Here is a 13,827-nt window from a genome sequence, read left to right on the forward strand (position 1 = left end):
ACATATCAAGCAAGCACTTCCATCATCAGTGCCTTTTTAAATCTTTTTTTCTCAGCCTCACCTTTCAGACAGAAAAGTCACCTTTTGTCACTACAAAGTGATGACTATCCTTTTTAATGAATCATGAATGTAATTAAGGAATCAAATTACTGTCAGGTGACTCTTTGATTACATACATCCCTACTAGGTACAACTGATTAGGCCTTTTGAAACAGTTGGTTAGTGTTTCACTGCCAAACAGAAACTCCAGCATCTGTCTAAACTCACAGATCTCTGCTTTCTTACCTAACGCCTCTCTGAGCTCATTAATTCTAGCAGGCTAGCTCTCCAGGTAAAGTAATGATTTGTTTAGTATTAAGAGTCCAGCCTGCGATTCACTCATGGTATGCTTCTAAAGTGACTGCACTGTCATTTGGCCAGGATCACAGGCGATTCACTAAAGGACAATGAATGCCCGGTCATTCACATAGGTGTATATGCATGAGCATACACACTGATAAGGAACAACTCAGCTGCATACCCAGCGCACCCACACACATGCACGCTAAGATTTAGGGTGAAATACCTGGGGGATTAGGATGCGTGGAATGGGAGAGGCTAAGTCGCAGGCAGATCTCTTAGCATTATCATAAAAGGATGAAACCTTTGGAGGATTATGAATTTCGAAAACTTTTGAAATGTCAAGCACTTTCAAGCTGAACTTTTCCACATGTTATGCATTGCTAGCTGTGCTTGTGGTTACTGGCAATTGAGTTCAACTCAGTTATATTAAACCTATATTTTACACGCACGCACACACACACATACACTCGTCATTTTGTTCAGCTGCTAAATTGCTCACTAATGAAAATAGCTAATCAGCCAATCACATGGCAGTAATGCAACACACTTAGGCATCCTGCAGCTCAAACTGAGCATCTGTATGGGGAAGAATGGTGATTTAAGTGATTCTGAACATGGCATGGTTTTTGGTGCCAGATGGGCTGGCCTAAGACTTTCAGAAACTGCTGATCTACATCTCCATGACTTACAAAGAGTGTTCCAAAAAGAGAAGAAATATTGCATATACATCAGTTCTCGGGGGGGGGGGGGGGGGGGGGGGGGGTGAATGAAGTCTGAGGTGAATGACCAAACTAATTAGAGCTAACAATAAGACAACAGTAACTCAATTGTTTGTTATAGTCAAGGTATGCACCTTAAGGTTCAATTCAAACTGGACTGGCTCACCAAGATGTTTCCAGCACTTTACCAACAAAGAGGTAAGATAGTTCTGAAGCAGCAAAGTGTACCTAATAAAGTATCATCCTTTAATTCTGTGAATAATTAGCTGCTATGGAACATGTGAGGCAGATTAAACAGAGGTGATAAGAACAGCGCAGACAATTTTAAAAGAGATAAAAATAATAGAAAGGAGGTAAAATGAAAAAAGAAAAAGCAAAAACAGATTAGGAATAACAAAAGAGAAAATTGCTAAAGAAAATACTCAACAAGAATCACAAACCATGACAAAAGGACTAGAAGTGTAGCTGTCAGCACACTGGACCACAATATATTTATTCGATGTCTAAAAATTCTAAAATGTCACTGCTCGTAAATCTCTAACTGATCATTTTCTTTAATGGAAAGTCGGGTTAATTTTTTAAAAATCCATTTACTAGATTTGAAGCATATTATTCACAGATATAATTTTTATTTCAACTGCTACGCTAATGACCATCTTATTAAAACCTGGAACAACAAGAAACATTTTGGATCACATTATCTTCGTTAGGAATATACCCCATAATTTCTTCTTTGCATTGGCAAAATACAAATGAGCTATTTAAAATGAAACAAAAACTGTGGCTTTAATCCAAAGAAGAACAGAATATAGAGAAAAAACACGAGTACAAACCTTCATTTCAGCAGGTTTGTAGTAGCGGCGATTCTTGTCTTCGTTTGCGGTGCGGTAGCCGTCACGGAGGAAACGTTTGAAGCCATATTTGCCACGGAGCTTGCGGACAATCTTGTCAAGTGTCTGAGTGTAAAGAGCATCATCATCAACAGCAAACGCAGGATAGCTGATGGTTGGAAGTAAAGCTGCATCTGTGTTCTGCCGGAGACAAACAAAAAGATTTACAACAATTATGAACTACGTGAAATGTTTTTGCCACATTTGCTATATATAATATATATTTCCAGGCTGATATTTTTACTTCTTTTTTTAAAATATATATATATTTTTAGCTACATTTAGTGTTTGTGTAAAAATCCACTGGCATTTTAGGTCAGAGAAATATTTTGAAAATTCCACAAGGACCAAAACTTTTCCCAATGACTGCATCTCACAGTCACTTTGCATAATTTCTGAGTATAAAATGAGGGAAGCCAATAAGATAATTTATTGTACATCTATATATTCTACAGAAAGAATTATTAAACATGCGTGAATGCCCATAAGCGGTTTAAGAGTGAAAGTGTCGGTTTATAAATAAAACACTACAGCACTGACTACATTTACATACAGGCTATGGTTAGGAATGAATCTTGTTATCAGGCTTGACAAACCACTGTGACTGAGCATCTAATAGTCCCATTTTATTGTTTGGTTTACTCTATTAAGCAAGGGAAATGAAAATTATCAGGGCATAGCTTCACTGCAAACAGCTATGAATATTTAAAGTTTATTAATAGACGGCAGATTCCAAAAATCAAAGCCTTTCCATATCCTGTCTGAGCACTGGAATCTATAAAATAACTGCAGGGACAAGCGCTCTGACATGGACGTGGCTATGAACGCTTAAGGACCAGATTTCTGTTCTGTTTTGATTTCTGCTGCTCTCCTTTGTAGCGCGTTTCTTTTTTATACTTTGCACATATCTCTGCAGCTCACAGAGGAGCCAGGTGTAGCTCTTTCTAGTCCTATTCATTTATATTCTTCAACTTCTTGTTACAACCCTAATCTACATGGTAACATCCTCAGCAGCTACAGCTGAGAAATCATATCAGCTTGCAACACACTCTGTGCAGGTATTGAATGTGTCTAGAATTGAATACTGGATTTCAATCTTTTGACATATTACATGACATAGTGATAATATATTGATGTTTTGCATATCTTGACACAATCCTGACAATTGTTGGCGTCTCCTGCACTCCTTCAGACTTCTTAATGTCAGTCTCCTATGTCTATAATGCCATTGCTGATCGTCTAATTACACTAATTTCCTCCCAGGCTGTTGGTGACTAGACAATTCTGGCTTACAAGTTCGACACACACACACGCACACACAGCTGTAATGATTTAAGTGCCTGCGAGTGTTGGCGAGTAGGAAAGATTTTCCTCACGCTTTCTTCTTTGAGCTTTACCTCCCTGCATCTCTATATCCAGCTCTTACTTTTGCCATTTCTTGTCAGTGGTGTACGATCAAGAGCTCAGGTACGGGCAGTGTAATGACTGCACCGTGAGGAACATACATTGTTGAATTGATATCTACTCTAATGTAATTAACCTTATCTGACATATGCGTGACAGGCTACTATTTTGTAGAGACTATGCATACAGCTGCTTCTCTACACCGTAAAAGAGCGTTGGGGGAAACGTTTGCGTCATGCTGTGAAACTGTGGATATTTTTCTAAGAACAAAGAGATCAGCTCACAGACAAAATGCAACATTTAAACAATATTTTAATATTTATTCTAGTTCTACTATGATAAATTTAGACAAAATAACAAAAAGGAAATAAAAATAAGATTCTTGATTTTTGAATAAACTATTTTAAAAGATTGTTGCATTTTAGAGCAAAACGAAAGGTTACTTGATCACTGTTTTAACGATCACTGCAAGGCGGATATCATAAAAATACTGTGGGAGTTTTTTTGCTCTGACTGCACATTCCTGTATGCTGGTTCAACATTTCTCTACAATAGTTAATAGTTTAAATATTTTAAAAATTGAGCAAATGCAAAGTGCTCACTGTGCTGGACTGACATTGTCATCCCAAGACCATGTACCAATTTGTCATAAGCCTTCAGTGAAATTCAGTTTACTGAGTTTGATTCAATTTGCAAGAACAGACACCTCAGAGCACTTCATATTGTAAGGTAAAAACTAATTAGGGTGAGAACTACAACAATCAGACGATCCCCTATGAAGCAAGCAATGGTGGGAAGAAAGAACCCCCCTCTTTCTCTGGAAGAGACTTCCAGCAGAACCAGGGTAAGGGTTTAGGGGTGAGGTAAAAGAGAAGAGAAAAAAGGAGAGAAAAGAGAAACAAGAATAAAATGCATAATGAAGAAGAAATGGTTACCAGAGAGAGTCCTGACTACAACCCCAAGCTTTATCAAACAGAAATGTTTTAAGCCTAATTGTAGAAGTATGAGGGTGCCAGTATCTCAACTCCAAACTGTGAGCTGGTTCCACAGAAGCGGGGATTGATAGTTGAAAGCACTGACTTAAGTTCATTCTACGTTTGGAAACTCTAGGAACCACGGAAAAGCCTGCACTCTGAGAGTGAATGGCTCTACAAGATGTTTAAGATATGAAGCTGATAATATTTTGCAAATTTTAGAAGTGCTCTATTGCACATATTGCTTTGTGTCGTTTCTGCCTTTTGTTACTTGTAAAATCTGTATGCTTTTCTTTGTTTTATTAAAATTATTTAGAAGATGTACACAGTCAATAAATTGATTGATGTACTCACATGGGAGCGAGACTCTCTGGGTAGTAGAGAGCAAAGGGTTTGCCTGTTCCTGTTGTGAGCATCCAGATCCACAAATATCACAGACCATGAGCAGCCCTGCAGCATAAAAGAAAAGCATTCAATTTACAGCTAAACAATTTGTGCTTCACAGTAACATATAGCTCTATACGTGCAAAACGACAAACATACACAAAGTCCTCCATTTGTCCAAAGAAATAAAAATAAATACATAAATATGGAAATGCTTAAAATTATTTGGCTTCAAAGCCTCCGGTATTACACCTCCACACATCAAAACACTGTTTTGCTGTAAAACCAGGCAGATATATTTGGATTGCTCATGTTATTGAAGTGCAGTGTGGGAGTGCTTAAACAACAGCTAGTCATCCGATCACTTTAAAAGTCTCCCTGTACAAAAATGAAGCACTACTACCACGATGCAGTTTGTCCATCCAGATCACTTAAACACTTCCACGAGAGGAAGGGGGGGAACATTTTGTGCTTTTTACTCAGTAAGGGAAGCAATCAAACCATTTTTCAGGAAAAAAAAAAACAGTCCACTGCACTTCATCCATCCATCCATCCATCAGCAGTGCTTATATGAAACCAAGTGGGCAATTCCCCCAAACTGCTAAGCAGTTTCTAATGCAAGTCAGATGCATTATGTATGAATATTGCCAATGTCGCGTTTTTTATTTCTAAAAAAAAAAGAAAAAAAAAAAAAGAAAAAAAAACATCTGGCCAAGGCTTTTAGTCAAATCAGCAAGCTTTCCTCTAGAAATTTACATAGTGCATACATAGTGAATTGCTAGCCACCAGTGTAGACAGCTGTGTGGCAAGTTAGTGAAAAAACCCACATAAGAAAACAAGAGTGTTAGAAAAGCAACGTATAAAAACACTAACCCACAAAGCAAGCATGTAAAATGAGTGTTTTTGCCTTTTAGATTTGAGCCATTTTGTCTTCTTTTATTTAGTCACATTTTTTAAGCAGAAGCAGACAGTCCAACCAGCTTATCATGATTTAACTACTACATTTTTCTATTTACCTCTTTTACAAAAAATAAAAAATAAGTTTGAATATGCACTGTATATTTGTAGCATAATATCTCTTCCAACAGAACTAAGCAATAAAAAAAAAATTAAAAAAACTAGGCAATGAGTTAAGATAAGACATAATCTGTAGAATACTTTCAGTGCAACAGCTCAACCCTTTTTGAGCAGTGGATGCTGTTTTAAGGTTTTCTTCAAACCAACTTTGATTTTAGAAAACTAAGAACTGCTTGTTCCTTGTGCATCTATCACTATGCATCCTCATGAGTGATCTGAAGTAAAAAAAAAAAAAAAAAGTTGACTATAACCTGCAGTCTTTGATAGTCTTTGAAGGCAAATATCTGTCAATATAAATTATTTTCAGGTTTTTCTCAATACAACCATCCTTCCACCTACTGTGAGGATTTGGCTCACGCCTCTCAAAAAAACCACTGATGTCATTGGGTTTTTTTATGGTCTGCTATGAACATTGATTGAATGTCAATTATTTAAAGCCCATTTTTTAAAGACACTATAATGATTTACTTTGAACTTTAACTTGGCACCACTTTCTATGCACTGATATATGTATGAAATACATTTAATTTACAGAAATATATTAAACTGGACTTTGTTAGGCATGTGCTTGGCTCTGCTTTATCCCTGCTCTTGACACGGTGTGAATTAGGTGACAGTCCCTTGAGAGAAACTAGAATGTGTTGGGATTTGATTGTAGAGCCATGTGTAAACAGCACTGTGAATTTAAAGACCGGCTTTAAAGTTGAAGGATCCTCCTCATGTGAGATCAATTTTATCCGTCCAGTTCAATTTGTCACACCGAGAGGCTTCTATCATGCGTTCAGTGTGACTTTGAGGGGGCTGTGGTGAGGGGTCGGGTGTGACTTTTTCAAAACTGAAGGATGCGTGTCTGTCCATGTAATACAAAGGCTAAATGTGATATACAGCCACAAGAGTGTGCAAAAGTATGATAGAAGAGTTAAGAGTGTACTGAATGTTCCGGTTTAGGGCATCGAGGGGAAGGAGCTACATTTGGTGCTTGAGCGTCAGCTGGGACATCAAGATTGATAGAGATCATTAATAAGCAACTGGAAAGCTTGTAGCATTCCCACAAAGGGGCACGAGACCGGCAGAGACAGGCACACTCATTCTCTCACATGTACAGAAGCCCCATACAGCATGGACCATAAAGCAGCCACCTCTATAAATTGATTCTTTCAACAAGCTTGAGCTCAATGACAAAATCCATTTTCAGGCACAGTTAAATCCTTTATTTTGCAGATGTTCAGAAGAGAAATACAAACAGCAACTTTACGGTCATACCCGACAGCCATACGATGAGAAGATAAAGAGTCTAAGCTTAAATGGAGAGAACTGCCACACAAACCATTCTGGGCAAATACCCGAGTGAAGAAAATAAGAAGAAAAGATAATAAGAGAGGAAGCTTGCTAAGTGGAAGGCTTCATTTTCCAATCCATTAGCAGGTATAATGAATGTCTCTGTTTTCTTCTCCTAAAAAAATTAAATAAATAAATAAGAAACATATCCACTAATGGACTTTGCACACAGAAAAACTGCCTCTGAAATTTGGAGGGAAACCTGATTCAACTGTGGCCATCGATCACAGTCTGTAGAAGCACAAACAATTTGCTGAGACAAACACAAACATGCACAAACATACTTTCCTGATCAATCGTCCACTCAGAGAAGCAATCTTGCTACAGTGACAGCGGCACTAATTACACTGATGCTGTCTACCTGTAAATAAACTGCAGTTTTCTACTATTCAGGCTGGTCATCGGGGTGACATTGCACCCAGCTAGGATACCTTCTTGATGTACAGAGGAGATTTGAATGGGCTATAATGCAGTCTACTACCTGGTGGCACAGTTAAACAGGAGACAAATCAATGTGAGTTCGGAAGAGGTGGCAAAGTATAAGAAGTCAGGGAATCAAATACCTGGTTTCCAAACAGGTTGAATCCATTGATGGCCTCCAGTGCAGCTTTAGCAAGGCCCACAGAGCTGAAAAGAAAAGAAACTGCAAACTTTCACCAAAACATACAATAAGCAAGTATAATTCAATCTAACATTGATCAGTTTAAGAATATATTATTTTTCATTCTTAAGAAAGCAGAAAAAATGATGCAACGTGAACCAAATGTGTTTTGAAAATGTCAAAAGTCCCCAAAGTTCACCAGAAAGCCTTCTGAATCACATTTGAATCTTAAATGGCTATCTGTTAGGATTCAATAAAGCTGAAGGCTCCTGAGATTGTGGTCTACTTTCGATAATGGATGATGGAGAGGAGAGAAAAAAAAAAACATAGTGCATTTCACAGTGGCTGGCTACTGTGATTGCAATGCAGCCTAAATGTGAATCAATTTTACTGTCATTTTGTTTCCCTTTCTACCCTACCAAGATTTCCCTAGAAAAGAACAGAGACGAGAAAGGGAAAAAATGCAGGAAACTTGCCACTGACTGGTGGTAGATGTGCTGACATATTAAAAAGCATTAGTACAGATGATGGGAGGCTAATTTAGCCTCTAAAAGAGTTCTGCTGAAAGTAGTTTTGTGTAACACACAGAGATACACAAACACGCGCAAACTGACAGCAGTGGTCAGAAATCCTGACAGTACCTCACATGTACATAGAATGCTTTAAAGCTTTGTGGAAACCCAGGGTGTTAAAAAAAAGTGATGCTTGGAATCAGGACCAGAGTAAAATGATGATGCAACCATGTCGGTTGACAGGTGGAGATAAGGATTCGCATGATGAAAATATTGCTGCAGACTGTACAACAGTCTTCTGCTACTCTGAGAGTAGGTGTGTTTACATACAGTGGTTCAGTATTGATCCACACACACCAACTTTTCTTTACTTGATTAAAAATGGACAAACTCATTGTGATTGTGATTCTGCAGTTGACAGAACCACCGACTGCTCAGGAATGATCCATTGTGAATCCTGTGAGCTTAGAGCCATATTCGTGTTTCGAAGCCGGACGTGACAGATGAGGAATGGTTCTAATATGGAGTTTGATTATTATACAGATCGTGTTTCCATGGAGCCATTCTGAATTGTTTCGTTTTTGGATACGCCATGGTAATTAATACAAAAGTACATATATAAGCCAACTCATTAACTGGGGGAATCCAAAAGCATGGCATGGAGAGATAGAAACACGAAAAGACACAGCACTCCTCAATGCACTGAATTTGTTATCTTTTCTTGAGGACATCTTGACAGGCTGGTGCCAATAGCTCTGGATTGTTGGAGAAAGAAAAAAAGACATGCTTTTCAGAGATAAGCAATAGCAGAAATTGAGGATCTTTATCAAGAAACCGAGCGAGGAGAGGAAGGCCGGTTTGACCTTGGATGATAAATCAGTTAGGGAAAACGTAACAAAAAGTCAACACGGGCTAAGAACAGTGCTGGTGTTTGAACAGGTTGTTCCAAATCCTTATCTGCATGGTGGTTAACCATTCAGATGGCTGGTCCATTACATTTTCTTTTAATATAGGTTATTTACTTGCTGACTGACATTTTTTTTTAGCTACCAACTTGTGCTGATTTGACATTTCCATCAGTACACACTGACCCGACAAACACCTCACTAGATCAAATAGACTTGATTATAAAGAAAAGCATTACATGTTCCCACATTTCTGCTGCTTCCTGCAGGAAATAGTGTTTTTACATTTATTGTTTGGCGCTGATCTATTTATATGGACAGGAAAGAAAAAGAAGATTGAATAGATAAGAGTCCTTCTTGCTATAGTTACTGTTGTTTTCTCTATAAGCAAAAACCAATGACTGTTTTCTACAGTCATTGGCAAAAACCATTAGAATTTCACAATCTAGTGAATTAAAATACATAGATATTACAAATAAACTTAACTCAGAGCCCTATTACTAAAAATCTGAAATAATTAGGGGTTTTGTAGTTAATTTCAAGAAGATGGAACACTCTACATCATTGTTGTTTTTCCAAGTGCTGCACTCACCGACAGTGAGACAGAAACAAATATGGGCCCAGGCAAATATGATTTGCAGTTGCGTAAGAAGAAAACCAAAGTAATACTTTAGTAAAACTAAAAGATCTGTTTTAACGGGTGTATTTATAAAACTAGAAGAGTATCAAGGTATAGTTTCTCTTGGCCCATGGAGCATTTAAGCACTGTTGCATTTTTAAAAAACGATTGTTTCTCTCTTGTGACTCATCAGTAGGCACCTCAGTTTACTGCTACACCCACTGCTCAATCCCCAATTTAAAGCAACAGCTGCTAAGATTTAAAAAAAAAAAAGGGGGGGGAAAGAAAAAAAACATGAGCAGCTAAGGTGAGCACAGTGAAGAATTTACCAGCTAAAGAGTGACGCATTTCCCTCAGGTGTGGGTGGACAAGGTGGTGGAAGGTGACTCGATATTGGTCTACTCATCAGATACATACAAAAAATGACTCCAAATGCATCCTAATGCATTAGATGAGTGGATGTGTAAAATGGCAACTCTTAAGTGACACATTTAGCATATTAAATATGTGTAAAATATATCCATCCATTCTCTTCCCTTTGTCCATTTCAGGGCTGCAGGTGGCGCTGGAGCCTATCCCAGCCGTCTTAAGCGAGATCCAGGGTAGAACCTGGACAAGTTGCCAGACTGTCGCAGGGCTAACACATAGAGACAGACAACAATTCACACCGAAGGGCAATTTAGAATCACCAGTTAACCTAACCCCACAAACTGCATGTCTTCGGACTGTTGGAGGACGGTGAAGTACCTGGAGAGAACCCACGCAACACAGGGAGAACACGCAAACTCCACTCAGAAAGACCCCGGCCTGATGGTGGAAGTGAACTCGGGACCTTCTTGCTGTGAGACAACCATGCTAACCATGTAAAATATAGTGGGTTTGCAAACCCATGAAGTATGGGTTTGCTCTAAAAACATTTATTTTGAATCTTTGATACATTCTCACATCTTTTTTCTGGTGTTACAACTTTCCCACAGACCTTATTTCAGGTATGTAACTTAAGAGTTTTAGGACTTTTGCAGCACCCTGCATACAGGACATATTCTGGCCAGTACTACAAAAGTGGTAAAAGTATAGAGAAAAGCAAAAGTAAGGTTTAAAAAAAAAAACAAAAAAAAAACGAGAGTGTGGAGAGAATGTTTTTGTGTGTTTTCTTTTTACTGACCTGGAATGCAGTTCAGTGCTGCCATTATTGTACTTGCTGCCTCTCTCCCACATGCCAAAGTCAGGTACCCTATATGCTCTTTCCACACAGAAAACCAGGTTCTGGATGAAGGAAACCTGCATGTAGAAAACAAACATACATGGGACACTCGGAAAAAATGCAACATACTGTGTTTATGCAACCTGCATACACAGAGTATACTGACAACTGACACACACATGCCCATGTATGCATAAACGGGGCTAGAGACAGAAGATGTGTCCAAAAAGAAAGTGGAATCGCAATACATAACGTAAAATGCAGCCACACACACACACACACACACACACACACACACATATAAATGAACGTCTGGATCCATTGATAGATGACCTTTGATACTGATCTGGGGTGATGAGTATAACTCTCTCATTACAAAGGTTACTACGGTGAAAAAGAAAGCTGATTTCTAATCCATGCTCAAGGTGAAACTGACCCTATGGCTAGACTGTAATTAAAAAGAATAGAGGACCAGTACGTGAAGCTAGAGCTTCATTGCCTTGTCAGCTACCCATAACTATAAAGACACTAAATCAACACACTTTACAAATTCCAGCTAAAACAAATGCCACCCTTTAGATGCTCTAAAAACTCATCAGTAGTGTTGTTGATTCCACCAAACATTACAGCGGCATCGAAATGTTTAAAATTGCAGTTAGCCGATTTCAAATGTTTCTTATAACTAGCATCTGGCCCACGCAGATTCCTGCAAAATTATACAGTATACATATAGGAAAAAATTAACTAAAAAGTGAAACATATAATGTGCCAGCACACTGGTGTATGTGCTTGAGTGATGGTAGATTTAATCTAAAATGACAAAGTGGTGGAGGGGAATTGAGAGATGAGAGTAAAACAGCTGAAAGAGAAAGACAGAACCTGTGCAGGTCTTAAATAGGCCAGGCAGTGAGGATGGGCAGAGAAAGAGGGGGCAAAGCAGATGAGGCTGGGAAAGAGGGAAAGGTGTTTGCCGGGTCTCTTATTGGGGGGTTTTATGAGCAGAGTGATTAACGAGGGGAACTTTTTAGTATCTTAATGGTATCTTAATGAATGTTACTGCCCGTCGGCCAAATGAGTCCCTCTGTCTCCCCTCCCTGCTGCTAGAAAACCATCCTGGCCAGTTCTGCTTTTTTTCCCTTTTTTTGTGGGGGGCGGGGGGCTGACTATTTGGGAACGTGGGCACATTGGCAAAAGCACACTACATGTGCTTCTGCTTTTACCATGTGCCAGCAGCTCTCACGTATACTCCTGTGTGAAAAAAAAGCACCCCAGACATACAAACTGGCTAATGAGTCGCTCCATTTCATGCTGCATGAAACTGAAAATGGCATCTGGGAGGAGGTCGATAGTGTATCTTCTCAGAGGACATGCATCAGCCTTTCTATGCCACTCTAAGAAAAAAAAAAATATACTGCAATGCAGCTTCCAGCTCAGTCAAGTGGACACCGATGGACTTCACAAGTAGTGACAGCCAACAACAAACTAATAAACACTCTAATAATGTGATTAGTCCAAATGAAACACATTTCAAACAGTGTTCAGTGAGAAAGCTAATCTCAAACCCTTATGCTCAGTGCATCTGATGTTTGTTAATGTGAGATTGGGGGAGGCGTGCTTCGGTTTGTATTACACAACCTAATAAGCACTGTTTAACCATGCAAATTAAGGTTGCTGCACAAACAGGACTGCCCTCATAAAAAAGTTACATTGTCAATTTGCTTTGTTCAGAGTAAGAAATGGAGAAAAATGAGAGATGACTGGGTTGGGAGGTGTGTGTACGCTCACTAATTGGTTAGTGGTATAACGTTTCACCATGTCCTTACTTTCTTAAGATAAGCTCAATTTAGTAAACAAATGGATTCCTTTACCAGGGGCACAAATTTCACTGCTCTGTGGCGGTAAGTAAAGCTGAGCAGGCTGTAAAAACTAACAGAATTAATGACGTTCCAAATACTCCTGCGGGCCACATAATAAACAGCACAGTGTGTAAACTTAACAGCCAAGTTGCCTTCTTGTTTTATTTAGAGCCAAACATAAAAAAGGCAAAAAAAATGACACCAACAGATAAATCAAACTACAAGAGACCGTTCAGCTTTACAGTAATAGAGGGCTGGTGTGTTGCCAAACACAACGTTACTGGTTCGATTCTCAGGAGGCTATTTAAGCTTCCACAATGAAATCATCTAAACGTTTCTCTGCTGAAAGTCAACTGAGCGGCTCAGCAAGAGCATAAATGTGAGCCAAGCTATAAAAGTGAGATACTGTCCCCTGATCCTGCATTTGTGTCAGCTCTAGGATATCTGTAGGGGATTTAGGATATATCTAACTGGCTTTAGAGACCCTTTGGTCTTACTTTACAGCAGCTAGCTCAACCTTCAGAAGGTAGCATCAGATTACTTAGATCATTTAAACTATATCGTGGTGTATTTTAGAATAAATACAGAATTTCAAAAAAAAAAATTCCAAAGATTAGAGAAGCTGTGAGATGTTTTAAAATACAACATTGCCATAAATGCACAGCACCATGGAAAATCCACAAAGTGATAAAATGTAACAACTCCGTAGTTATTTTTCATGCAGTTTATAATCATATCAGTACATTTAACCTTGACAGTAAGTGAGACCAGAGATTGACACTATTTGCCTCTGCTTCACAGTTTAGAAAATGTAGCGATAAACAGGCCGACATTTACATCCTAATATTGAAAACCGCAGTCATTTTAACGCCTTGTTTACCTCGTCGGTGTTGAAAATGATCTGCAGACCAGAGCAGATCATCTCCACCAAGTACAGCAGGAATAAAGAAACGGCATCGATCTGTAGAGGTGACAGAGGGAAGTAGGGTGGATAAGATGCCA

General features: G+C 38.7%; 1 protein-coding gene across 4 annotated transcripts in view; it reads right to left on the reverse strand.

The window, feature by feature from the left end:
• phkb (phosphorylase kinase, beta) overlaps positions 1-13,827 on the reverse strand; it is a 107,429-nt gene that overhangs the window by 55,009 nt on the left and 38,593 nt on the right. For all 4 annotated transcript variants that reach the window (XM_082523269.1, XM_082523267.1, XM_082523268.1 and 1 more), the window contains 5 exons: positions 13,706-13,786; positions 10,931-11,046; positions 7,692-7,755; positions 4,684-4,779; positions 1,895-2,092 (listed from right to left, as the gene is read on the reverse strand). In XM_082523269.1, coding sequence (XP_082379395.1) covers positions 1,895-2,092; positions 4,684-4,779; positions 7,692-7,755; positions 10,931-11,046; positions 13,706-13,786 — 555 coding nt within the window. The remainder of the gene's footprint in view (positions 1-1,894; positions 2,093-4,683; positions 4,780-7,691; positions 7,756-10,930; positions 11,047-13,705; positions 13,787-13,827) is intronic.

The sequence above is a fragment of the Aulonocara stuartgranti genome (genome assembly GCF_965226115.1).
Source record: "Aulonocara stuartgranti genome assembly, chromosome: 1".
NCBI classification, from domain to species: Eukaryota; Metazoa; Chordata; class Actinopteri; order Cichliformes; family Cichlidae; genus Aulonocara; species Aulonocara stuartgranti.